The following is a 25939-nucleotide window of genomic DNA, read 5'->3' on the forward strand; positions in this document are numbered from 1 at the left end:
AGATCCAAGGCAATATCAGATCCATATTCAGTCTTGTTCTCAGCAAATCATTGGTGAGGGAGATCAGGAAATGAAGCTCCCGTTTTCTAGACGCCTGTACGTTTTTAGACGCTTGTACGTTTCTAGAATACTAGCCGCCCCTGCTAGCCGATGCCTCCCATGTAGGAGAGGGACCCATCTATATCGGTTCTGCAAGTACTCCGAGCCACAGAGGGTTCACGGAGGGATTCAATCTCTTGGTCAGAGAAGCCATCGATTGTGGCAGTGACGAAGCCCACTTAGGGGAACTAGGTACTCTGGGATAACCTAGGATCCGCAGCGGGCTCCTGAGCTCATTTGGGGTGACCGACTTCGGACTGGTCATGTGCCTTTAAGACCAGGGAATACTTGTCATGTGCCTTTAAGACCAGGGAAACACTACAGGGGGAAAATGCAGGGGGAGAGAGCAGTACTTCCTTACTCTGGTACTGATGATGCAGAGTCGTTGTGCGCCTTTAATGCAAATCCGTCACCCGTGTGAGCCGACCGGGTGGACCAAGATGGCAAATTCGGGGGGCAGAACCACATCCGCGATGTGGGCGGAGCCTCGTGGCTTCCATGAATAGGCCCAAGCCGGGGCCTAAATTTCTGCAGCCGGTGAGAATATGAGGGGTAGAAGTGAGGGGGCGTTGGGGTGGTCGAGAAAAGCGAGCACTCCCGTGTCAAGGCGAGAAAAGCCAGAAAAGTGGGCGGAGCCGACAAAGGCTACGTTCACATTTGCGTTGTTGGGCGCAGCGTCGTCGACGCATACCGACGCATGCGTCATGCGCCCCTATCTTTAACATGGGGGGCGCATGGACATGCGCCGGTATGCGTTGTACTGCGTTTTACGACGCATGTGTCATATAGACGCACAAGACAGGGCGCAGGGGACGCTACTTGTAGCGTTTCCCTGCGCCGAAAGTCCCGATATGTAGGATCTTATGACAACGCATGCGTCACAAAACGCTGCGTTGTGTACATGCGTTGTTGGTTGCGTCGCGTCGCTGCGCTCAACAATGCAAATGTGAACGTAGCCTTAGCGCGCCATAGTGCAGGCGCGGCTTCCGGGATGCGGCCTACACATCGGCCGAAGCCGGGTGATAAATTTTTGCAGCCGGCCGCAGATTTACCTCAGGGAGGTGGGCCACAGGGAAGCCATGGTTGAGGCTGCCTGTCAGCATGTGAATATCCCACTGCAGAGGCCCAACGCCGATTGGATCCACTCACCATCAGTGCACGTCCCGGTATGGAGCTGCTGCAGATGACTGGGTTTCAGCGCCGAGGAAAGCGCGCGCACTCTACTGTTCTGCTGTAGGTAAGGTATTGCAGGATGGACGGTGCAGGGATAGAGGGATAAACCTCAATCTATCATCCCTTTGTTAGGGAGGTGGAGAGGGACCGTCCCCCCTCCTTGTGCCATCCGCTTTAACAGTGGTGGTACAGTGGGGGCTGCTCAGACGCCAAAGAGAGGGTGCCTCTGTACATCCACGGATTTCAAGCCCCCGGGTGGACAGGGCCAGTTGTCCGGCATTAGGCCTGGCTGCAGAAGAGGATACACGGAGGTGACACTCCATGTGCTCGTCTGTTGATGGTGAAGGGAGAACGGTGCCCTTGAAGGGACCTGCCGCCCCTAGGAATCAGCTCAGGCATGGCATCCCACGTCACAGGAGAGGATACGGAGAGGCGACACTCTCCATACTCGTCTGTTGATGGTTCGAGGAGATCGGAACCTTGAAAGGATCCGGCGCCCCAATCGTCCGTGGAAAAAATAAAAGTCAAAATTGAAAAGTAAAATAATAAGTTTTGGGTCTGAATAGCAGACCCGTCCGTGTGCCTCCTACGGACACTAAGCAAGAACTGGTTCTCTGGGAGCCAGCATGAGGGTGTATACTGCAGGGGAGGAGCTAACTTCCTTTGTAATACTTCGTGTCAGCCTCCTGGTGGCAGCAGCATAACACCCACGGTCTGTGTCCCCCAATGAGGCAAAGGAGAAAATAACCTACCCTTAAAATTATAGACTGTTCATGTCTTTGTCAGTGGGCAAACTTACAAAATCAGCAAGGGATCAGATAAATATTTCCTTCACTGTATATAGGTTTTCTATGTTTTGCTACTTTTGTACACATTTTTTTCTTTTTCAAACTATTTGTTTTTCTGTAGTGATACTGATAGCTGTAACTTTTAGATTTTTTTGTAGACTTAGCTCTTTAGGGACAAGATGACAGTTTTATTGATACTATTCTTGAATGGGATTGTTGGATCGTTTATTTTATGTTTCGTGTGCCAGTATGACGTGTCTTTTTTACTTTTTTTTTTTTTTTTTTTTTTAGTGTTCAGCAAATGGTTTAAATAATGAGTTGCATAGATAGGTTGGTTTTGGACATATGGATTCATTTATTCAATTGTTTTTTTTGTGTAAAAACTGTGCTTTCACTTTCAAAACGTTTTTCCATTATTTTTGTATTTTCGCTTTAGTTTTTCCAAATTTTTACAAACTTTATTTCGCTTAGTCCCAGGATGGGACATCAACTTTCCCGGGTCTGATCACTATTCTAATACTCTGCAATGCTTTTGCATTGCAGGGTACTAGAGCTGTCAATCAGACACAGGCAGGTGGTGTCACCTTATCTGGGTGACCCCATGGGCAATTTTTGGCCAATTTTTGGCCTTGGGTCACTGTGGAGACCATTGGCACAACGAGATTGTGATTGGAGGAAAGAGGGAGCCCCTCCCTTTATAAGCAGATCGATGCCATTCTCGCTGTTGACAGTGGCATCAGAGGGGTTAAATGTCCGCTATAGAAGTTAGCATTGATTGCGGGAGTTACTGCAGTGTTTCAGCCATGATGTATAGCTGACACCCGCTGATTATTTTTCTGGTTCTGTTAGTGAGCTGGCACAATCGACGCACCGTACTCGTATGGTAGTTTGCAGAAACGCACTTTCCACAGTGCTGTACGTGTACTCCGGATGTCATGAAGAGACTAAACCATGTCTTTGTTTCATCACCTGAGCATGGCTGTTAGTATTAATACAATTTAATTAAGTTAGTGATGTATTACAGTAAACAATTCCTGACCGACTCAACTCCCTCTCCCTGCGGTATTTTACCTTTGCAATTGTGTATTTTTTCAGCAAAAAAAGTGATGTATTAACATAGCCTAATGGTTAAACACTCACCCCAAATAGTAGCACCACAGTGCATGTGCTCAGGTGTATATTTAAGAAGCCGGTGACGTCCATTATGATCCTCAATAGAATACAGTGGAATAGTCTGGAAACGTCTCCAGCCCAGAGAAAAAATTAGGGGGTCTCTTGTCTTTAATATCCTCTTATGCCAGCGGTGCTTCTTTAACCGCATCTAGAGAAAAAAAACGACAAGTAAAAGGTGTCCTAATGCTTATACTAAAGCATCATATGTTGGAATTATAAAGAGATAAATAGGCTGGATGGTTTATCTAAGGCAGCGTATTAAAATGGCTGTTCTGTTTTTACTCTCTTCTGCAATTTACCTGGATATAGCCAACATTTCCCTCGCTGTTGCCAAGACCACCAAGAATCAATGGGTAGTGAGGATCAAAGTTGATGACAAACTCACAGGGAACATTTTCAATCTCCATGCGGAGGTACATGCCGGGCCTGAAGCCTTCATACTGTACACGAATCTCGTCATCTTGGTCTTCAAACTCTGCACGATTTAGCTAAGACAAGGAAATCAGTAAATTTAGGCCAAAAACAGATCCAAGCAAAGATAATATGGGGGAAAAAAAAGTAGTTATGATATTAGGGCTTGTTCACACATGCATTATTGCCATGGGTGTTGCAGCAGAAAACAACATAGCGTTTTACAGTACCAGTAATGTGAATGAGATTTTTTAAGTCTCGTGCTCATACTGCTTATTTTTTCTCTGAACCAAAGATTTTTCTAATCTGTAGAATGTCAAATTCTTTCAGAGCTTTGCCGCATTTAACAACTATTCAAAAGAATGAGGTAAAAAAAAGCATGCCAAAACAAATTAAAAAAAAACAAAAAATGTGCATATTTTATGCAGTGTTATTCCTGCTAACAGTTTGTTTTTTTTACTGCGGAAAAATCTGCTGGCAAAACTCAACATGTGCACATAGCCTAAATGTAAATTCATGGTTTGATAAACATATACTTGCCTTTTCACAAAGAGTTTTTATTGAAGTGTTTAAAAAGTAAGCAAACCTTTATAAAAAAAATGTTTAATATTTTACTGCCCTTTTAATTGCAAGCAGATCTGATCAGCGGAGGTCTGGATCCTGAGACCCCCCACCAATTGCTTACACCACATCACCTATGACATATGTGCAGTTCAGGAGACAGGAGTGAATAGACCCTGCCTGTGTAAGGACACAAAGCGGAGACTATACGTTTTGAGCAATAGGCAGGGATCTCCGAATGTGGAGCCTCACCGATTTTCTTGTAATTAAAAGGGAAGTAAAATGTAATATATATATTTTAAAAAGTTTAAACAGTTTAGTTGCTCTTTAAGTGACTAATAAACCTTTATTTTTCACTGACCTCCGCTTGCTTCTGCATCTCTTCTTTCAGGTCATCAAAATATGTAGGATCGGCATCTCCATCATCATACTCCATGTTAAAGCGTTCCTTGAGCTTCTTCTTTTTCTCCAGACGCTGTTTTGTGTTTTCTTCCTCTGCTGGAGCCGCTTTATCACCACCTCCCTCCTCACCCTCCTCTTCAGACTGTAAATACAATACATATGGGGAAGTCAGGTAAGAGTATAGCAAAAAAGCTTTAGGTTTGGAGCCCTTGCCACAAGGTGGGGGAGAAGCAAAAATACGCTGTGAGGCTGGGTCCACACAAAATGTTTAGGAGTGTTTTTTTTTCTTTTTAATAAGCCCAGAAAACACACTACAGAAGCACTGTGAGCAAGCATATCCTTGAGGGTGTGGGTTTTTTTTTTTTAATTCTTTACCCCAGTAAATTATCCAAGATTATGTACCCACCAGAATAAAGCATCCCCTAAGGCCCAATTCAGACATCCACGTATGTGTTCTATCCGTGATTTCAGAAAGAACACAAACCCATTAGGCCGGCCTCACACTGGGCGTAAGACAATACGCCACGTATTATACGTCCGTACCACGGCCGTAATACGGAGAAATGTTCCCAAAATATTGATCCGTAGTCAGGGTGTGTCAGCGTATTTTGCGCATGGCATCCTCCGTATGTAATCCGTATGGCATCCGTACTGCGAGATTTTCGCGCAGGCTTGCAAATCCGACATCTAATGGATTTATGTGCTCAAATGTTCGGGAAAACATATATACAGTATATATATATATATATATATATATATATATATATATATATATATATATATATATATATATATATATATATATATCATTGAGACACATATATATATATTCTGTATTTAGATTTCATTCAGCGCGATATGTGTTAAAAGCCGGTAATTCAATTGCCGGCTTCTCATTTCTCCTGCACAAACCCGACAGGATATGAGACATGGTTTACATACAGTAAACCATCTCATATCCCCTTTTTTTTGCATATTCCACACTACTAATGTTAGTAGTGTGTATGTGCAAAATTTCAGCGCTGTAGCTGCTGAAATAAAGGGTTAAATGGCGGAAAAAATTGGCGTGGGCTCCCGCGCAATTTTCTCCGCCAGAATGGTAAAGCCAGTGACCAAGGGCAGATATTAATAGCCAGGAGAGGGTCCATGGTTATTGGCCCCCCCGTGGCTAAAAACATCTGCCCCCAGCCACCCCAGAAAAGGCACATCTGGAAGATGCGCCTATTCTGGCACTTGGCCACTCTCTTCCCACTCCCTGTAGCGGTGGGATATGGGGTAATGAAGGGTTAATGCCACCTTGCTATTGGAAGGTGACATTAAGCCAGATTAATAATGGAGAGGCGTCAATTATGTCACCTATCCATTATTAATCCAATAGTACGAAAGGGTTAAAAAACACACACACACACACATGATTTAAAAGTATTGAAATAAACACAGCGGTTGTTGTAATAATTTATTGTTCTCTCAATCCATCAGGAACACCCTCGCTTGGAAAAATAATAAACGCACAAGATACATACCTTCTGGTGAACCGTCTCGTCCCACGAAGTAATCCATCTGAAGGGGTTAACTAATATTACAGGCAGGAGCCCTGCTAAATGCAGCTGTGCTCCGTGCTTGTAATTCCCCAGCGAATGAATGAAATGTAGGTCATTGACCTACATTTCCTTCAGTCGCGGTGATGCGCCCCCTGGTGGATGTCCTCATATGACCTGGAGCGTGGGAAAAAGTTCCCAGGCTGCAGTTCATGAGAACATCCACCAGAGGGCGCCTCACCGCGACTTTATTATTTTTCCAAGCGAGGGTGTTCCTGATGGATTGAGAGAACAATAAATTATTACAACAACCGCTGTGTTTATTTCATTAAAATACTTTTAAATCATGCGTGTGTGTGTTTTTTAACCCTTTCGTACTATTGGATTAATAATGGATAGGTGTCATAATTGACGCCTCTCCATTATTAATCTGGCTTAATGTCACCTTCCAATAGCAAGGTGGCATTAACCCTTCATTACCCCATATCCCACCGCTACAGGGAGTGGGAAGAGAGTGGCCAAGTGCCAGAATAGGCGCATCTTCCAGATGTGCCTTTTCTGGGGTGGCTGGGGGCAGATGTTTTTAGCCACGGGGGGGCCAATAACCATGGACCCTCTCCTGGCTATTAATATCTGCCCTCGGTCACTGGCTTTACCATTCTGGCGGAGAAAATTGCGCGGGAGCCCACGCCAATTTTTTCCGCCATTTAACCCTTTATTTCAGCAGCTACAGCTGAACATTAGTAGTGTGGAATATGCAAAAAAAAAGGGGATATGAGATGGTTTACTGTATGTAAACCATGTCTCATATCCTGTCGGGTTTGTGCAGGAGAAATGAAAAGCCGGCAATTGAATTACCGACTTTTCACTAACACCGCTGCGTATTTCTCGCAAGTCACACTGCTGGTCAGTGTGGAATCCGTATTTTTCTCGCCCCCATAGACTTTCATTGGCGATTTTTTTGCGCAATACGGTGACAAACGCAGCATGCTGCGATTTTGTACGGCCGTAGAAAGCCGTATAATACTGAACCGTAATATACGGCTAATAGGAGCAGCCCCATTGAGAATAATTGTGCCATTTATTTTGCGAGTTTTACGGACGTAGTTTATGCGCTCATACGTCCGTAAAACTCGCTAGTGTGAGGCCGGCCTTAAAGTCTACAGTACGAGTCATATACCTGTGTTCTTTTGTAGACCATGTGCCAACATAAAAAAAAAAATAAAAAACACAGATATATTAGTTTTTGATCCAAGTCACGGATTACCCATACAAGTCTAAGGGTCCCTGAAAATCACTGACAGCACTCTGACGCCATCAGTGTACAATCCATCCATGTACTGACCGTGATTAACGCTGTAATTGATAGAAGCTTTGCTAATTATTTTTTTCATTTCTGAGGGTCACTGATGAAAAACGGACACTGCACAAAGACTGATGACAATCAGATCATCTTATCTATGTCAAAAATCACAGAATGATCGCAGTCTGAATGATGCCTTAGGGTACTGTCACACAAAACGATTTACCAACGATCACGACCAGCGATACGACCTGACCGTGATCGTTGGTAAGTGGTTGTGTGGTCGCTGGGGAGCTGTCACACAGTCAGCTCTCCAGCGACCAACGATGCCGAAGTCCCCGGGTAACCAGGGTAAACATCGGGTTACTAAGCGCAGGGCCGCGCTTAGTAACCCGATGTTTACCGTGGTTACCAGCGTAAAAGTAAAAAAAAACAAACAGTACATACTCACATTCCGGTGTCTGTCCCCCGGCGTTCTGCTTCTCTCCACTGTGTCTGTGCCAGCCGGAAAGCAGAGCGGTGACGTCACCGCTGTGCTCGCTTTCCGGTCGGCCGGCGCTCACAGTGCAGAGAAGCAGAACGCCGGGGGACGGACACCGGAATGTGAGTATGTACTGTTTGTTTTTTTTTTACTTTTACGCTGGTAACCAGGGTAAACATCGGGTTACTAAGCGCGGCCCTGCGCTTAGTAACCCGATGTTTACCCTCGTTACAAGCGAACGCATTGCTGGATCGGTGTCACACACAACGATCCAGCGATGACAGCGGGAGATCCAGCGACGAAAGAAAGTTCCAAACGATCTGCTACGACGTACGATTCTCAGCAGGGTCCCTGATCGCTGCTGCGTGTCAGACACTGCGATATCGTATGGATATCGCTGGAACGTCACAGATCGTACCGTCGTAGCGATCAAAGTGCCAATGTGTGACAGTACCCTTAGTCGTAGGCCTCTGAATTGCCCACACCCTTTCCTCTAATAGAAAAAACTGTTTTCGCAACTGGTCTTCAGCTACCCACTGGGAGCCGTAGCCCCCACTTGTAACTACCCCAGAACTCGGTGCAGCCGCCACTTCCTTATTTTCACATCCCCCACACGTCTTCAGCAGCTTTCCCTCGGAATCAGAACACCAACCACGCCTTCGGCTCATTATTGCCACAGCATGACTCCCTCCCAACCCAACTCCTATGCAGTCACACAAAAACACCCTTATTTACTTGCCACACACTCCACTGATACACTGTCCGCTAACAAGATGATACATGCAACCAACCATTAGTAGAAAGCATACAACCACTGAATGTAAAGATAAAAACTAGGTCACCAGGGTCAATTTTCTAGACGTTATGAAGGCGGAGTATGGTCCAGCCACGTGTGCCCCCGTTGTAAAAAGGCATTAACTCTACAGCAATTCAACATGTTAAATACGCATTACCTCCCCTTTCTGGGACTCCGGTTGGCCCTTGTGCACCTGCCCTGTCTCCAGATCTTCAAAGTCACCATACAGCTCCTCTGAGAATATATAAATATAGCAAAATAAGTAACTCAAAAGTGGTATGTTGATCAGATGTTACATATTACGCGGATAGCAGGTATAAGAGGAATGAAATAGATTTTACCATCTTCATGCAGCAGCTTTTCCGCATCCTTTTCTGCTTCCCAATTTCCAGTGACAAAGCAATCACGAATGCAGTCCATAACCTGACAAACATAAAAGAAATGTGAGCTGGAATCAATCTATGAGGATAGTAGACATCATACATGGCTATAAGCGTGATCCATTAGGCAATGCTTTCTAATGACTAAAGTGCAGTAGAGCAAAAGCCCCCGAGCTCTTATAAATGGCAGAGGTTTGGTCACAAGTAGCGATCACAGAAATCCCTATAACACGCCCAGACACCTCAGTAAATCCCATGTGCTCTTTTGTCAGGGCATTTAGTACATACTTAGTGGTCAGGCTCCGTGCCCCATGTCTTTTATTATGGAAGGTTAACTAGGACATTTTTCTAACAGTGCTTTTTTCCCCACACAAAAGAAACCGGCATAGACAATGGATGTCAAAGGGAGTCCGCTAGCAGGATTTTACCCAACCAAACTATTTATATGTACATGTAGCTATTGTAAAGACAAGTTTAGCAATACCTTTATTACATGGCCAGTCTGTTCCTCCATTACTGAGAAATCACTGTTGGAATTGATACACAAATGAGACTGAAAAGCTATGGTAGATCAGAAGACTGTCACTCCAACTCTATTCCCTGCCCAGCACCAACTCATCCTCCTTGACTGACTCTCTATAGGCGGTGTGACTTCAGGCAAAGGAGCCATCGTTCAAACAGGAGATGGCAATGTTTGAGCAATAAAGCTGGAGAGACTGAGGCTTCAGATCTACCATAGCTCTTCAGCTTCAATTGCATAACAATTCAAACACTAATGGACTGGCCATGTAATGGACTGGCCATGTAAAGGCCACATGCGCACATAGTTTGGGGGCGAGATGTGAATACCTGCTGACACACTCCCTTTAAGCTACTTGGCCTGCTTCCCTGACAAGCAGCCACCTTCCCTTGATAGAAACTCACTGTGGTTTCATCAGCTTTTGATGGCTGCAATTTAAAAAAATATTTCAATAAAACATTTCCACTTTAATTATGTGGAGACGATTCTCCCCTCAGACAGGACGTGGAGAAAAATGCTTATTAGATTACTAAACCAATATAAAATATACAGCCATTTGCAACTAAAACGAGTTATAAGATGTCCTGGTTCTAAGAAGCCATTATAAGTGTATCCACAAAGGTCATGTACGGGACAGAGTTTCACCATTATAATGCAATTTATTTATTTTTTTTTATGTAAGAACTGCAAGACTTCTTCCTAAATACCTCATCGTCATCCCAATCTTGAGGATTTTCCACCATAAATTTCGAACAGTCTACAGCATTTGATGCTCTCTTAGATTCCTTATCGGGACGACTGACATGAAACAGACCACCTAGTTCTTCCACATTCTCATCATCTTCATCTTCTACATTGCCGACCACTGTGAGAAATATAAACCAAATCAAACAATGAAAAAATAAGCACACACCTTAAATTTGAAATGAACAATGCAACAAGAATTGACTCTAGGGTAATGAATACTTTATATAACTGAGAAACTACTTTGTGTTAAAAATATAGATAATCCAATAATCGGCAAACTGATGATTTTATTAAGGACACCAAAATGACAGGACAAGTAATTTAAAAGAAGAGGCGTAGCAGCATCAGCAGCATGAACCAAATTAAGCAACAGAGGAAAAACAGATACAAATATAAAGAGCAAGTGCACTATAAGGATTGCTCAAAACACACATAACGATTTATGTATATAAAGTGCAGGTGCATAGTAAAGGGTGCTTTAAGCATAAGTAACGTAAGAGATCAAAGCAGATCATAATAGGAGTCTCCAATAAGTATAAGGAGATTGCAACAGGAGGTGCAAACCTACTGGCACAGTGTTCAGTCAAAATGCAGTCTCATTCGGACATCTATGAATCATGTACCCGTTCTGTGTTTTTCATGGATAGAGCATACATCCAGTAGAATTTTTGGGACAGTTCACATGCCCGGGTTTTTTTTAGCAAAAACAAAATGACAGCAACATGTCCAGTTTTGATTAAAGTTATGAATCAAAATTATCCATACAAGTCTAGTAGAAGTCTATGGGTCCATGAAAATCACAGACAGCACTTTAATCACGTTACATTAGGGTGCTATCTGTTATTCTGTCCAGAAATCTATGAACAGTTTGATTATACTGGGTATTTCCATGTTCTTTGTCAATAGGGTATGTCCTTATACCAATTGACTGCCAGCTTAAATCGACAGCGTAAAGAAGGGTATGGGCACAACCCACCGACAAGCGAGATGCTTTAATTTGTCCATACATTCCATGATGGAAAAAAAATAGGAAAGCAAAATTAAATAACTTTGTATCCTAACTCCTAGAAGACAACTCATCCAGTGTTAGCTTCCATTGTCCTATACCATTAGACTATATAGGGTACGTCACCTGCTCCATAGACAAGTTTTCGGAGATTAGGCACAGACTGCTGCTGTCGAAGAAAAACCTCAGCAGCTTTTTTTTTCAGGTCTTCTTTCCACTTTAAAGCACCTATAAACGAAGACATGAAAGGTTTAGAATCTGTCAACAAGCCTTATATATATCTAAATGCAGAATGCCTGACCGGATCACAGAAGATTCATGTACCATATTTTTCGGACTAGAAGACACACCGGACTGTAAGACGCACCCAGGTTTTAGAGGTGGAAAATAGGGAAAAATATATTTGAAGCAAAAATGTGGTAAAATATTTAAGAACATAAATAACATACTATTATATGTGGTGTTATTATATATAATAGTATGTTATTATGTTGGAAGCTGCGGGTAGAAGATGGTGCTGCGGAACCAGTGTGGTGTCTGTAAAGTACTATATGAAGACGCTGGAGGGTGAGTATAAGAATGGGGGCACAGGGCTTATATTTAAAGCACCACTCCAGCACTGAAAAATAACACTGGAATGCTGCTTTAAGATCCCATGGGAGAACTATAACTCCCAGCATGTTCTGCAGATCCTATGGCATGCTGGGAGTTATAGTACACCACCGGCGTGGCAGAGTGCTTTTTTATGTGCTGTAATCCCTAACCTTTTAACTCTTTCTTGTACAGGCTGTGCTCAGTGCAGGTCCTGCAGCCAGCCATGACCGCACAGTGCCATCTGTCGTATGACCTCGCCACAGATCATGTAAGCGAAAGCTGCACTGTGTGTACTGAGCTGCCTGCAGGACCTGTGATGACCTCACGAAGAGGCAGGGCTTTGTGCGGTCATGTGATGCTCCAGCCCGCCCTCTTCATGACCTCAGACCGGTCCTTATGCCGCAGCACTCCGCATCTAGCACAGCACGAGTAGGGGCTGTGCTGTCAGGTATGCGGCGCTCCCTCCTCCACCGGACACAGATCTCCCCAGCTGCTGCAAGAATCCAGCACTGGGGAAACCATGTGTGTCCCGTTTAAGTGAAGGAATATCGGTTTGCTGCTCCCCAATCACTGCTCCGTGCTGACAGGTGGGCATGGAAGCGGCTAATGAATATTCACTTCACTTTAAGTATCGGGACCACGTGGTTTCCCCAGCACTGGAATCCTGCAGCGGAGACATTTTCCTGCCTCCTGGGAGTGCGATCCCACTCTGCCGCTGCCCCCTCCCCACATGCTACATTCCGACCATAAGACGCACCCACACTTGCCTTAGAAATTTGGAGGAAAAAAAGTGTCAGGGTCGAAAAATAAGGTAACTAAGACAAGATTTAATGAAAATAGGCAAAATTCCTATGCTTGTAATTAAGTAACCAACATGTCACTTTTCTGTTAAAACGTTGTGCCAGCATTCAACATCATTATGGTTTCGGTGTCAAAAGCTAAGAAAAACTAAGTGAACACTCGGTCAAAGCATTTTAGCAACAGAGAAATACTCCTCTTATTGTGGCTAACTAAAAGAAGCGCCCATGTAGAAGTTGTTATTAAACGTATATATATGCATATAATATAGTGCGAATGTGTTACTATACTCACCTACCACCGCGTTCTCCGGGATCCAGAGCCGTTACCACTCTGCAGACCCTCCAGACCACACTGGGGTGTGTATGTGACCCAGCAGTGGCTTTTACACTGTGAGCCTCTGGAGCGTCAGTACAAAGCTCAGAACCAGGCTCCATAGGCTCACAGTGTAAAAGAGCCTTCCGCCACACAGTGCACAGAGTGAGCCAGGCACTCGCAATTGCAGTGAATTCACTCAGAAGTGTGGCAGAACAGCGCTGGACACCGGAGAAAGAGGCAAGAGGTGAGTATATTAATGAAGTAGTGTTCCAGCTCCTCAGATTAAGGGAATTTTTAATTTTTTCGTTCAAATTAAAACATAGGTAACTCAGGGACAGTACTCTAAGACTGGGGGAAAAACGACGCATTTCGATTGTAGCAGCGATCTTTCTCAAAGCTTGTTAACCCCTTAAGCCCCGAGGGTGGTTTGCACGTTAATGACCGGGCCAATTTTTACAATTCTGACCACTGTCCCTTTATGAGGCTATAACTCTGGAACGCTCTGACGGATCTTGGCGATTCTGACATTGTTTTCTCGTGACATATTGTACTTCATGTTAGTGGTAAAATTTATTCTATATAACTTGCGTTTATTTGTGAAAAAAATGGAAATTTGGCGAAAAATTTTGAAAATTTCGCAATTTTCCACCTTTGAATTTTTATGCCCTTAAATCACAGACTCACGCAAAATACTTAATAAGTAACATTTCCCACATGTCTACTTTACATCAGCACAATTTTGGAACCAAAATTTTTTTTGTTAGGGAGTTATAAGGGTTAAAATTTGACCAGAAATTTCTCATTTTTACAACACCATTTTTTTTTAGGGACCACATCTCATTTGAAGTCATTTTGAGGGGTCTATATGATAGAAAATACCCAAGTGTGACACCATTCTAAAAACTGCACCCCTCAAGGTGCTCAAAACCACATTCAAGAAGTTTATTAACCCTTCAGGTGTTTCACATGAATTTTTGGAATGTTTAAATAAAAATGAACATTTAACTTTTTTTCACACAAAATTTATTTCAGCTCCAATTTGTTTTATTTTACCAAGGGTAACAGGAGAAAATGGACCCCAAAAGTTGTTGTACAATTTGTCCTGAGTACGCTGATACCCCATATGTGGGTGTAAACCATTGTATGGGCGCATGGCAGAGCTTGGAAGGGAAGGAGCGCCATTTGACTTTTCAATGCAAAATTGACTGGAATTGAGATAGGACGCCATGTTGCGTTTGGAGAGCCCCTGATGTGCCTAAACACTGAAACCCCCTACAAGTGACACCATTTTGGAAAGTAGACCCCCTAAGGAACTTATCTAGATGTGTGTTGAGCACTTTGACCCACCAAGTGCTTCACAGAAGTTTATAATGCAGAGCCGTAAAAATAAAAAATCATATTTTTTCACAAAAATGATCTTTTCGCCCCCAATTTTTTATTTTCCCAAGGGTAAGAGAAGAAATTGGACCCCAAAAAATGTTGTGCAATTTGTCCTGAGTACGCTGATACCCCATATGTGGGTGTAAACCATTGTTTGGGCGCATGGCAGAGCTTGGAAGGGAAGAAGCGCCATTTGACTTTTCAATGCAAAATTGACTGGAATTGAGATGGGACGCCATGTTGCGTTTGGAGAGCCCCTGATGTGCCTAAACATTGAAACTCCCTACAAGTGACACCATTTTGGAAAGTAGACCCCCTAAGGAACTTATCTAGATGTGTTTTGAGAGCTTTGAACCCCCAAGTGTTTCACTACAGATTATAACGCAGAGCCGTGAAAATATATATATTTTTTTTTCTCAAAAATGATTTTTTAGCCCACAGCTTTGTATTTTTACAAGGGTAACAGAATAAATTGGACCCCAAAATTTGTTTTCCAATTTGTCCCGAGTTCGCTGATACCCCATATGTGGGGGGGAATCACTGTTTGGGCGCATGACAGAGCTCGGAAGGGAAGGAGCGCCATTTGGAATGCAGACTTAAATGGATTGGTCAGCAGCCGTCACGTTGCATTTGGAGAGCCCCTGATGTACCCAAACAGTACAAACCCCCCACAAGTGACCCCATATTGGAAACTAGACCTCCCAAGGAACTTATCTAGATGTGTTGTGAGAACTTTGAACCCCCAAGTGTTTCACTACAGTTTATAACGCAGAGCCGTGAAAATAAAACATCTTTTTTTTCCCCACAAAAATGATTTTTAGCCCCCCAAATTTTTATTTTCCCAAGGATAACAAGAGAACTTGGACCCCAGAAGTTGTTGTTCAATTTGTCCCGAGTACGCTGATAACCCATATGTTGGGGTAAACCCCTTTTTGGGCGCACGGGAGAGCTCGGAAGGGAAGGAGCACTGTTTTACTTTTTCAACGCAGAATTGGCTGGAATTGAGATTGGACGCCATGTCGCGTTTGGAGAGCCCCTGATGTGCCTGGACAGTGGAAACTCCCCAATTCTACCTGAAACCCTAACCCAAACACACCCCTAACCCTAATCCCAACGGTAACCCTAACCACACCCCTAGCCCTGACACACCCATAATTCTAATCCCAACCCTAATCCAAACCGTAAATGTAATCCAAACCCTAACCCTAACTTTAGCCCCAACCCTAACTTTAGCCCCAACCCTAACTTTACCTCCAACCCTAGCCCTAGCCCTAACCCTACCCCTAACCCTAAACGTGACTGAAATACGTGGCACTGAAATACGTGCAACTGAAATACGTGCAACTGAAATACGTGCAACTGAAATACGTGCAACTGAAATACGTGCAACTGAAATACGTGCAACTGAAATACGTGCAACTGAAATACGTGCAACTGAAATACGTGGCACTGAAATACGTGCAACTGAAATACGTGGCACTGAAATACGTGGCACTGAAATACGTGGCACTGAAATACGTGGCACTGAAATACGTGGCACTGAAATACGTGGCACTGAAATACGTGGCACTGAAATACGTGGCACTGAAATACGTGGCACTGAAATACGTGGCACTGAAATACGTGATACGTGGCACTGAAATACGTGATACGTGGCACTGAAACACGTGGCACTGAAACACGTGGCACTGAAATACGTGATACGTGGCACTTAAATACGTGGCACTTAAATACGTGGCACTTAAATACGTGGCACTTAAATACGTGGCACTTAAATACGTGGCACTATGACTGTCAGAAAATGTTCATTAAACGGTTAGGGGGGAGGTTAGGGGTAGAGTTAGGGTTAGGATCCCTTTATCACCTTGATGGTGGTGGGTGGCTTTTCAGTGTGTTTTCTGTTTTTTTTTCAATAAAAACGCATGCGTTTTTAACGCAAACGCATGTGCTTAAAAACGCAAGAAAATACTGCAAGTTGTATTTCTGAAAATGAACGCATGCGTTTGAAAACGTGACCAAACGCGTACAAAAAAACGCATGCGTTTTCAATGTTAAATATAGGGAAAAAACGCATGCGTTTTTTTGTGCAAAAAACGCTGCAGACAAAAACGCAAGTGTGAAACCAGCGACGCTTTTTATAGCAAAAAAGTTTTTGCGTCTCCACATTTTGAGACCTATAATTTTTCCACATTTTGCTCCACAGAGTCATGTGAGGTCTTGTTTTTTGCGGGACGAGCTGACGTTTTTATTGGTAACATTTTCGGACACGTGACCGTTTTTGATCACTTTTTATTCCGATTTTTGTGAGGCAGAATGACCAAAAACCTGCTATTCATGAATTTCTTTTGGGAGAGGCGTTTATACCATTCCACGTTTGGTAAAATTGATAAAGCAGCTTTATTCTTCGGGTCAGTACGATTACAGTGATACCTCATTTATATCATTTTTTTATGTTTTGGCGCTTTTATACGATAAAAACTATTTTATAGAAAAAATAATTATTTTGGTATCGCTTTATTCTCAGGACTATAACTTTTTTATTTTTTTGCTGATGATGCTGTATGGCGGCTTGTTTTTTGCGGGACAAGATGACGTTTTCAGCGGTACCATGGTTATTTATATCAGTCTTTTTAATCGCGTGTTATTCCACTTTTTGTTCGGTGGTATGGTAATAAAGCGTTGTTTTATGCCTCTTTTTTTTTTTCTTACGGTGTTTACTGAAGGGGTTAACTAGTGGGGCAGTTTTATAGGTTGGGTCGTTACGGACGCGGCGATACTAAATATGTGTACTTTTATTGTTTTGTTTTTCTAATTTAGATAAAGAAATGTATTTATGGGAATAATATATATTTTTTATTATTATTTATTTAGGAATTTTTTTTTTTTTTACACATGTGGTAAATTTTTTTTTTTTACTTTGTCCCAGGGGGGGACATCACAGATCGATGATCTGATAGTGTGCACAGCACTCTGTCAGATCACCGATCTCACTTACATCGGTGCAGGCTTACCAGCATCTGCTCTGAGCAGACACTCGGTAAGCCACCTCCTTCCCTGCAGGACCCGGATGCCGCGGCCATCTTGGATCCGGGACCTGCAGGGAGGAAGGAGGTAGGAGACCCTCGGAGCAACGCGATCACATCGCGTTGCTCCGGGGGTCTCAGGGAAGCCCGCAGGGAGCCCCCTCCCTGCGCGATGCTTCCCTATACTGCCGGTACACTGCGATCATGTTTGATCGCGGTGTGGCGGGGGTTAATGTGCTGGGGGCGGTCCGTGACCGCTCCTGGCACATAGTGCCGGATGTCAGCTGCGATAGGCAGCTGACACCCGGCCGCGATCGGCCGCGCTCCCCCCGTGAGCGCGGCCGATCGCATATGACGTACTATCCCGTCACCGGGAATTAAGTCCCAGGTCACCTTGACGGGATAGTACGTCATACGGGATTAAGGGGTTAAACGGCAACTCCCACAATGCTTTAAATGACATTAAACCCAAACAAATGCACATACTAAATCACATGAGACACGTCAGGTCCTTAACCCCTTACAGCCATCGGACATACTATTACGCCAATGGCAGTATCCCCCGCTTTGATGTGGGCTCCGGCGGTGAGCCCACCTCAAAGCCGAGACATGTCAGCTGTTTTGAACAGCTGACATGTGCCTGCAATAGATTGCGATTCCACCCGCGCCTATTAACTTGTTAAATGCTGCTGTCAAACTGATAGTGGCATTTAACAAGCGCTTCTGGCGGGAAATGCACGCACCGGTGACCCCCGTCACATAATCGGGGGTCATCGGTGCGTCAGCATGACAATTAGAGGTCTCCTTGAGACCTCTTTGGTTGTTGATGCCGAATTGCTGTGAGCGACAACCTGTGGTCGACGCTCATAGCAAGGTTGTAATTCTGCTACATAGAGGTGATCTGAGAAATCACCTATATGCAGCACAGGAGATTGCGCTATGGCAGCTTCTAGCCTCCTATGGAGGCTATTTAAGCATGCAAAAATTAAAAAATAGGGATTTTTGTGTACTCACCGTAAAATCCTTTTCTCTGAGCCACTCATTCGGGGACACAGAACCATGGTGTTATGCTGATGCTGCTGTCGCTAGGAGGCTGACACGAAGTTGAGACAAAAAAGTTAGCTCTTCCCCTGCAGTATACACCCTCATGCTGGCTTCCAGAGACCCAGTTCAGTGTAAAAGCAGTAGGAGATCATTAACCACATATAACATAATATTAGAGTATAACATGTCAGAGTACGCCAAAAGCCAAAAAAGAAACAAGCCATAAGGCTAACAGGGTGGGTGCTGTGTCCCCCAATGAGTGGCTCGGAGAAAGGGATTTTACGGTGAGTCCACAAAAATCCCTATTGCTCCTTCGCCACATTGGGGGACACAGAACCATGGGACATCCCAAAGCAGTCCCTGGGAGGGGAACAATATAACCAAATAACTCCGTGTACCAACTGACTATAAATGCGCAACGGCCGCTTGCAGAATACGTCTGCCAAGGGCCGCATCTGCAGAAGATTGAGTGTGGACTTTATAGTGCTTCGTGAAAGTATGCAGGCTGGACCATGTTGCGGCTTTGCAAACCTGCTCTGCCGACGCCTGGTGCCGAATGGCCCAGGAAGCACCCACCGACCGAGTTGAGAGTGCCCTAATCCCCGCCGGGATAGGTCTGCCCCTGACCCGATAAGATTCTTGAATAGCTGATCGGATCCATCTGGCTATCGTGGCTTTAGAAGCGGCTAAACCCTTTCTGTGACCCTCAGGGAGCACAAAGAGGGAGTCCAATTTGAGGAAGGGGCAGTCCTAGAAATGTACCTCCTGAGAGCCCTTAGCACGTCCAAGGTGTGAAGGGCCTTTTCAACCCTATGTCTTGGCTGTGGACAGAAGGAGGGAAGAACGATATCTTCATCAAGGTGGAAGGAGGAGACCACCTTGGGAAGAAAATACGGAGATGGAGGTAGGACCACTTTGTCCTGGTGGAAGGAAAGGAAGGGTGCCCGGCAGGACAGGGCGGCCAACTCAGACTCGCCTGATAGAGGTTACTGCCACAAGGAAAGCGACCTTCCAGGAGAGAACAATCAGCGAGACATCTTGCAGAGGTTCAAAAGGTGACTCCTGAAGAACACTCAGGACCAAATTGAGATCCCAAGTCTCTAACGGCATTCTATAGGGGGGAACTATGTGGGATACCCCCTGAACAAAACTCCTGACTTGCAAGTTAGCAGCAATCTTACGTTGGAACAACATGGATAATGCCGAGATCTGACCCTTGAGGGAATGGAGCGCCAGACCGGAATCCAAGCCGGACTGAAGAAATTCTAGAATGGAGGGAATTGAAAAAAACGAAAGGAGGACGACCAAGGAGCCTGCACCATGAGAAGAAGGCTTTCCAGGTGCGGTGATAGATGCGAGCGGAAGACGTCTTGCGAGCGATTATCATGGTGGCAATGACTTGCTGGGAGAAACCAGCTTGAGTTAGGATCCATTTTTCAACAGCCAAGCCGCTAAACGTAGGGCCCGAGCTCTGGTGGTAGATCGGCCCTTGGCGAAGCAGATCTGGGCAGTCTGGTAGCCACCAGGGAACGTTGGATACGAGTTGAACGAGCTCCGCGTACCACGCGCGACGTAGCCAATCTGGGGCGACTAGGATCAAAGGAACCCTCTCCATATTGATTTTTCGGATCACCATCAGTAGTAAAGGAAGTGGAGGAAACACGTATGGGAATTGGAACCGATGAAAAGGGGATATCAGTGCATCCCCCCCGATGGCCTGGGGATCCCGAGAACGTGCTATGAAATTGGGAACTTTTGCGCTCAGTCTGGACGCCATCAGATCCACGTCCGGAGTCCCCCAGCGAAGGCAAATCTGCTAGAAGACCTCCGGATCGAGTTCCCACTCCCCTCGAGGCGTGACCATGACGGCTGAGAGAGTCCGCCGCCCAGTTCTCGACGCCTGGAATGTGTACTGCAGAAATGGTGGAGCGGTTGTTCTCAGCCCAACTGAGAATGTGGGAGACCTCCCGCATCGCCACCCTGCTGCGGGTACCCCCCTGATGGTTTATGTACGCCACAGCTGTGACGTTGTCTGATTGAATTAGAATTGGGTGACCCGCGAGGAGGAAGTGGAAACGTCTCAGAGCAAATCTCCAAGAAGTTTATCGGAAGTCTCGACTCCCGAATCGTCCAGCGCCCCTGTGTGGTGGCAAAACACCGCTCCCCAGAGGAGACAGGCGTCGGTAGTTACCACCAGCCAGTGAATTGGGAGAAAAGACTTCCCCTGGTTGAGAGATTATTCCAAAGGCCACCATTTGAGCGCTTGCCTGATCCGCGGGGACAGAGGACATGGTCGATCGAGGGATAAGGGACTCCTGTCACAATTGTCCAGCAGAGCCTGTTGTAAGGGGCGGAGATGCAGTTGGGCAAAGGGAACCGCTTCCTTTGCGGACACCATTTTCCCCAGGATCCTCATGGCAAACCGAATGGAATGAGGAAAGGGACGACAAAGTGTCCGGGTTCCCTGCTGAAGCTCTTGGGCCTTGGACAGAGGAAGCAGAACCAGCCCCTTGGACGTGTCCAGGATCATGCCTAGGAAGGAGATCCGTCGGGCTGGAATGGCGGAGGACTTGTCGAAGTTGATCAGCCAGCCCAGGCATCAAAGAGTATCCAAGGTAATGCGGACGATTGCGTCGCAGGCATGATAGACGACCTCCTGATCAAAGGTCCGTCCTAAGTATGGCAACATGACCACCAAGAATGGCCATGACCTCCGCCATGACCTTTGTGAATACCCTGGGTGCGGTGGCAAGGCCGTGAATTGAAAATGGTCCTCCTGGATGGCAAAGCTTAGGAACTTTTGATGTGGCGGGAAGACTGGGATATGGAGATAAGTATCTTTGATGTCTATTGATGCTAGAAACTCTCCTCTCTCCATTGAGGAGATGACTGACTGGAGGGATTCCATCCTGAAGTGCCGGACCTTTACATACTTGTTTAGGAGCTTTAGATCCAAAAGAGGGCGCACCGTCCCATCCTTTTTTGGAACGACGAAGAGGTTTGAGTAAAAACCTCTGAATCTTTTGTGTTCCGGAACCAGAACAATGACCCCGTTTCGACGGAGAGATTCGATGGCGCAATGAAGTGCACGAGACTGAGCCTCTGAACTTGGGAGACGAAAGGGAAAAAAACGTGCCGGGGGGCGGAGAATTCTATTTTGTAACCAAAAGACACCAGGTCTCTGACCCATTCGTCGTGGATGACAGAAAGCCAGACATGTTGAAAGAGAAGCAGGCATCCACCGACTTTGGTGGTGTCGACCGGAAAACTCCCCGAGTCATTGTGAAGGAAATCTGGAGGGCCTGGATCCCCTGGTTCTGGGTTGCCTAGGCTTACCTCGCCGGGACTGATTCAGCCTGTATGAGGGCCAAGCGTCTCTCTCTTTACGTGGAGATCGTTCTGATCTGGATGAGGCTGTGGAGGTGGACCAGAATGGGTTACTGCGAAAGTGCCGAAAGCGAAAATGTTGCTGACGCTGAAAAGCAGTTTTTGGCCTGTGCTGCGGGAGGAATTCGCTTTTCCCTCCTGTAGCATCGGAAATAAGCTGGTCTAATTTTTCTCCAAACAGACATCCGCTCTGAAAAGGTAGAGAAATCAAAGATTTTAGAAGAGGAATCTGCACGCCACTCTCTAAGCCATAGTGCTACCCTAATGGTGACGGCGTTTGAGGCAGCAATTGCAGCACAGTTTGCTGCATCTAAAGACGCATACATCACATAGTCTCCAGCCATAGCAATTTGTTTGGCGAGATCCGCCGCCTCAGACGGAAGAGCCTGGTCCTGAATGGATTTTGCAAGGGCATCTGCCCAGAAAACCATTGCTTTTGCGACCCATTCCGGCTGCGAAGGAAGGGGATAGAGAGGAACCTGAGGCTTCATATACTGAGCGAGCCAGGGAATCTATTTGGCGTTCTGTGGGATTTTTAATCGAAGCCCTATCAGCTACGGATCAAAGCTTTTTGGTAGCCAAACGAGATACCGGAGGATCTACTAGTGGAGGTTCCGTCCAATCTTTGACAAGATCTGCAGAAAAGGGGTACTTCGTTTCCAGGGCCTTTTTTCCCGTAAAGCGCTTATCCGGTCGCTCCCTGTGTTGCCGGACTATATCTAAAAAATCCGGATGGGAGGCGAACACCCTATGGGATCGCTCGGTTCTTTTAAAAGATACCGCATGATCCGGAGCCGAATTAGGGTCATCATCAACCTTTAGCGCGTGACAGCTTCAATGAGGGAATCCACAGTCGAGAGGGTGAGCGAGAAGTGGAGCTACCAGAGGCTGAATGGCGTGGTAAATGCTCAGGAGAGGTGGTGCGGATCCGTTTTTTGGATGTCCGTACCTCCTTCAGGTGAGAGCGGCCCCTGCTGGCCGATGATTACCCTGTAAGGGAGGGGTCTCTCAACCAAGGTAGATGAGTGCCCCGCTCCCTAGAGGGGTCATGATGGGATTCAATCACTTTGGCCAGCGAAGCCATGGATTGCGACAGTGATGCGGCCTACTCGGGGGGGGGGGGGGGGGATTGTTGGGTGGCTACATACACTGGGGTCGGTAGCGGCGGAGGGCTCCTGAGCACATTGGGCATCACAGGCTGAGCAGAGAGGGGAGCTTTGAGGCCGAGGGAGAGGAGCCTGGCAGGTGGTACACGCAATAAAAAAGGTGGTATGTACCTTTGTAGTCTTTTTAGCCCTTGACTGCGACATGATGTACCTCAATATAAGTAAAAACGCTGCTAGTGGTAGCGATGTGGGGTAAAGCTGCAGGGAAGCACCTAGCGCAGTCTCCTTACCCAGGTCCTGTGTCCCGCAATCTGATGAGGTGGCGCTAAGTAGGGGAAGACCGGCATCCAGGAGTGCTGACACGTGCAGAAAGCGGCCGGAGCTGCTGTGCAGTGGGGGAAGATGGCTGCCAAGAGTTGGGAGGTAGTCTCGCAAGGAGCGAGAAGCGCCAGGTCTGGGGGCGGAGCCGCAAGAGTGATGTGAGCGGTGGGCGGGGCCTATCGGGATGCGGCCCGCACTAGGCCGAAGACGGGGACTAAATTTATAACTTCGGTGGAGCCCTCCTATGGCCGCCGGAAAACGAGCCCTCCCGGGTGGCACTTACCCCGATATGAAGGGGATGGCAGATGCCGCAGGACAGAGCTGTGCCCGGGGTAGTCAGGACGGTGCAGGGTTGGGGAAGCCTCCATCCACCATCCCCTTAAAAGGGGAATGGAGAGGAACCGTCAGCCTCCTTCCATCATCCGCTTTTTTCAGTGGTGATGCAGTGGGGGCTGCACGGACGCCACGATGTAGGGTGCCTCTGAGCATCCGAGGGTATAACCTGGTGGGCAGGGCAAAATGTCCGGCAATAGGCCTGGCTGCAGAAGAGGATACGTGGAGGTGACACTCCATGTGCTCGTCTGTTAAGGGAGGAGGGGAGATTGGTGCCCTTGAAGGGGCCCGTCGCCCCTAGAATCAGCCCAGGCAGTGGCACCCCATGTCGCAGGAGAGGATACGGAGAGGCGACACTCTCCGTGCTCGCCTGTTGTTGGTTCGGGGAAATCGGAGCCTTGAAAGGTTCCGTTGCCCCTTCATCCGGGTAAAAAAGTTAAATAGTGAAAAACCAAAAAATAAGAAATTCTGGTCTGAATAGGAGACCCTGTGTGCCTCCTACAGACACTAAGCTTGAACTGGGTCTCTGGAAGCCAGCATGAGGGTGTATACTGCAGGGGAGGAGCTAACTTTTTTGTCTCAACTAAGGGTAAGTTCACACAGGACTTTTTTGCTGCGTATTTTTGCTGCGTTTTTTTATGCTAATTTTCAGCTGCTTTTTACAGTACCAGCAAATCCTATGAGATTTCATAAATCTCATGCACACACATTGGTTTTTTGTTTGATCAGTATTTTGTGCTTTGCTGCGTTTTTTTGACATAGAGCATGTCACTTCTTTCAGCGTTTTTGCTACGTTTTTTCACCCATTGACTTGAATGGGTGAGGAAAAAAACGCAGCAAAAACGCAGGTATCATTATTTGCTGCGTTTTTGCTGCTGAAAATCCAAGGACATTAGCCTGGAAAAAGAGAAAAAAAAATAAACACACCAAAAAAACGCACCACATACGCAACAAAAAAGCACCTATAAGCAGCTGAAAATTAGCATAAAAAAACACAGCAAAAAAGTCCTGTGTGAACTTACCCTTAGTGTCAGCCTCTTAGCGAAAGCAGCATCAGCATAACACCATGGTTCTGTGTCCCCCAATGTGGCAAAGGAGAAAAATATATGTATGTTTTTAAAAAATATGAAAAAAATATGAAAGTTCAAATCACCCCCCTTTTGCCCCATTCAAAATAAAATAATAATAAAAAAAATCAAACATACACATATTTGGTATCGCCGGGTTCAGAGTCGCTCGATCTATCAACAAAAAAAGGATCAACTTTATCGCTAAACGGCGTAGCGAGAAAAAAAAATTTCAAAATGCCAGAGTTACCTTTTTTTGGTCGCCGCGGCATTGCATTAAAATGCAATAACGGGCGACCAAGAGATTGTATCTGCACCAAAATGATATAATTAAAAACGTCAGCTTGGCACGCAAAAAATAAGCCCTAACTCAAGCACAGATCACAAAAAATGGAAACGCTACGGGTATGGGAAAATTGCGTTTTGTTTTTTTTTAATCAAAGTTTGGAATTTATTTTTCACCACTTAGATAAACAAGAACCTAGACATATTCGGTGTCAATGAACTCGTAATGACCTGGAGAATCATAATGGCAGCTCAGTTTTAGCATTTAGTGATCTTAGCACAAAATACAAAACAAAAAACAAGTGTGGGATTGCACTGTTTTTTGCAATTTCACTGCACTTGGAATTTTTTTCCTGTTTTCTAGTACACAACATGGAAAAACCAATGGTGTCGTTCAAAAGCACAATTCGTCCCGCAAAAACTAAGCCCTTCACATGGCCATATTGATGGAAAAAAAAAAAAAAGTTATGGCTCTGGGAAGGAGGGGAGCGAAAAATGAAAAGGCAAAACCGAAAAAAGCTCTGGAGGTTAAGGGGTTAATATCAAAAATAGGTTAGAACAATGACAATTAACCCCTTTCTTCCAGCTGACGGAATAGTACGTCAGCTGCAGATCCCCTGCTTTCAGGTGAGCCCAGCTGACATGTGCGCGCGATCCGCTCACGCCCATTAACTAGTTAAATGCCGCCGTCAAGCGCTGAGAGCGGCATTTAACTAGCGCTCCCGGCCGCGTGGCCAGAGGTGCTCGCACCGCTGACCCCCGTCACATGATCGGCGGTCATCGGTGCATTGCCATAACAACCAGAGGTCTCCTTGAGACCTCTATGGTTGTTGATGGCCGATTGCTTTGAGCACCACCCTGTGGTCGGCGTTCAAAGTACACCTAAATTTCTGCTACATAGAGGT

The 25939-nt window shown here is 45.6% G+C and overlaps 1 protein-coding gene across 3 annotated transcripts in view; it reads right to left on the reverse strand.

Moving 5' to 3' along the window:
• The window catches only part of BMS1 (BMS1 ribosome biogenesis factor), a 91178-nt gene that overhangs the window by 24309 nt on the left and 40930 nt on the right, over positions 1-25939 (reverse strand). For all 3 annotated transcript variants that reach the window (XM_077259387.1, XM_077259389.1, XM_077259388.1), the window contains exons 11-17: positions 11505-11606; positions 10333-10490; positions 9067-9148; positions 8883-8959; positions 4567-4749; positions 3533-3721; positions 3201-3381 (exon numbers count right to left, since the gene is read on the reverse strand). In XM_077259387.1, coding sequence (XP_077115502.1) covers positions 3201-3381; positions 3533-3721; positions 4567-4749; positions 8883-8959; positions 9067-9148; positions 10333-10490; positions 11505-11606 — 972 coding nt within the window. The remainder of the gene's footprint in view (positions 1-3200; positions 3382-3532; positions 3722-4566; positions 4750-8882; positions 8960-9066; positions 9149-10332; positions 10491-11504; positions 11607-25939) is intronic.

The sequence above is a fragment of the Ranitomeya variabilis genome, chromosome 4 (assembly GCF_051348905.1).
Source record: "Ranitomeya variabilis isolate aRanVar5 chromosome 4, aRanVar5.hap1, whole genome shotgun sequence".
Classification (NCBI taxonomy): domain Eukaryota; kingdom Metazoa; phylum Chordata; class Amphibia; order Anura; family Dendrobatidae; genus Ranitomeya; species Ranitomeya variabilis.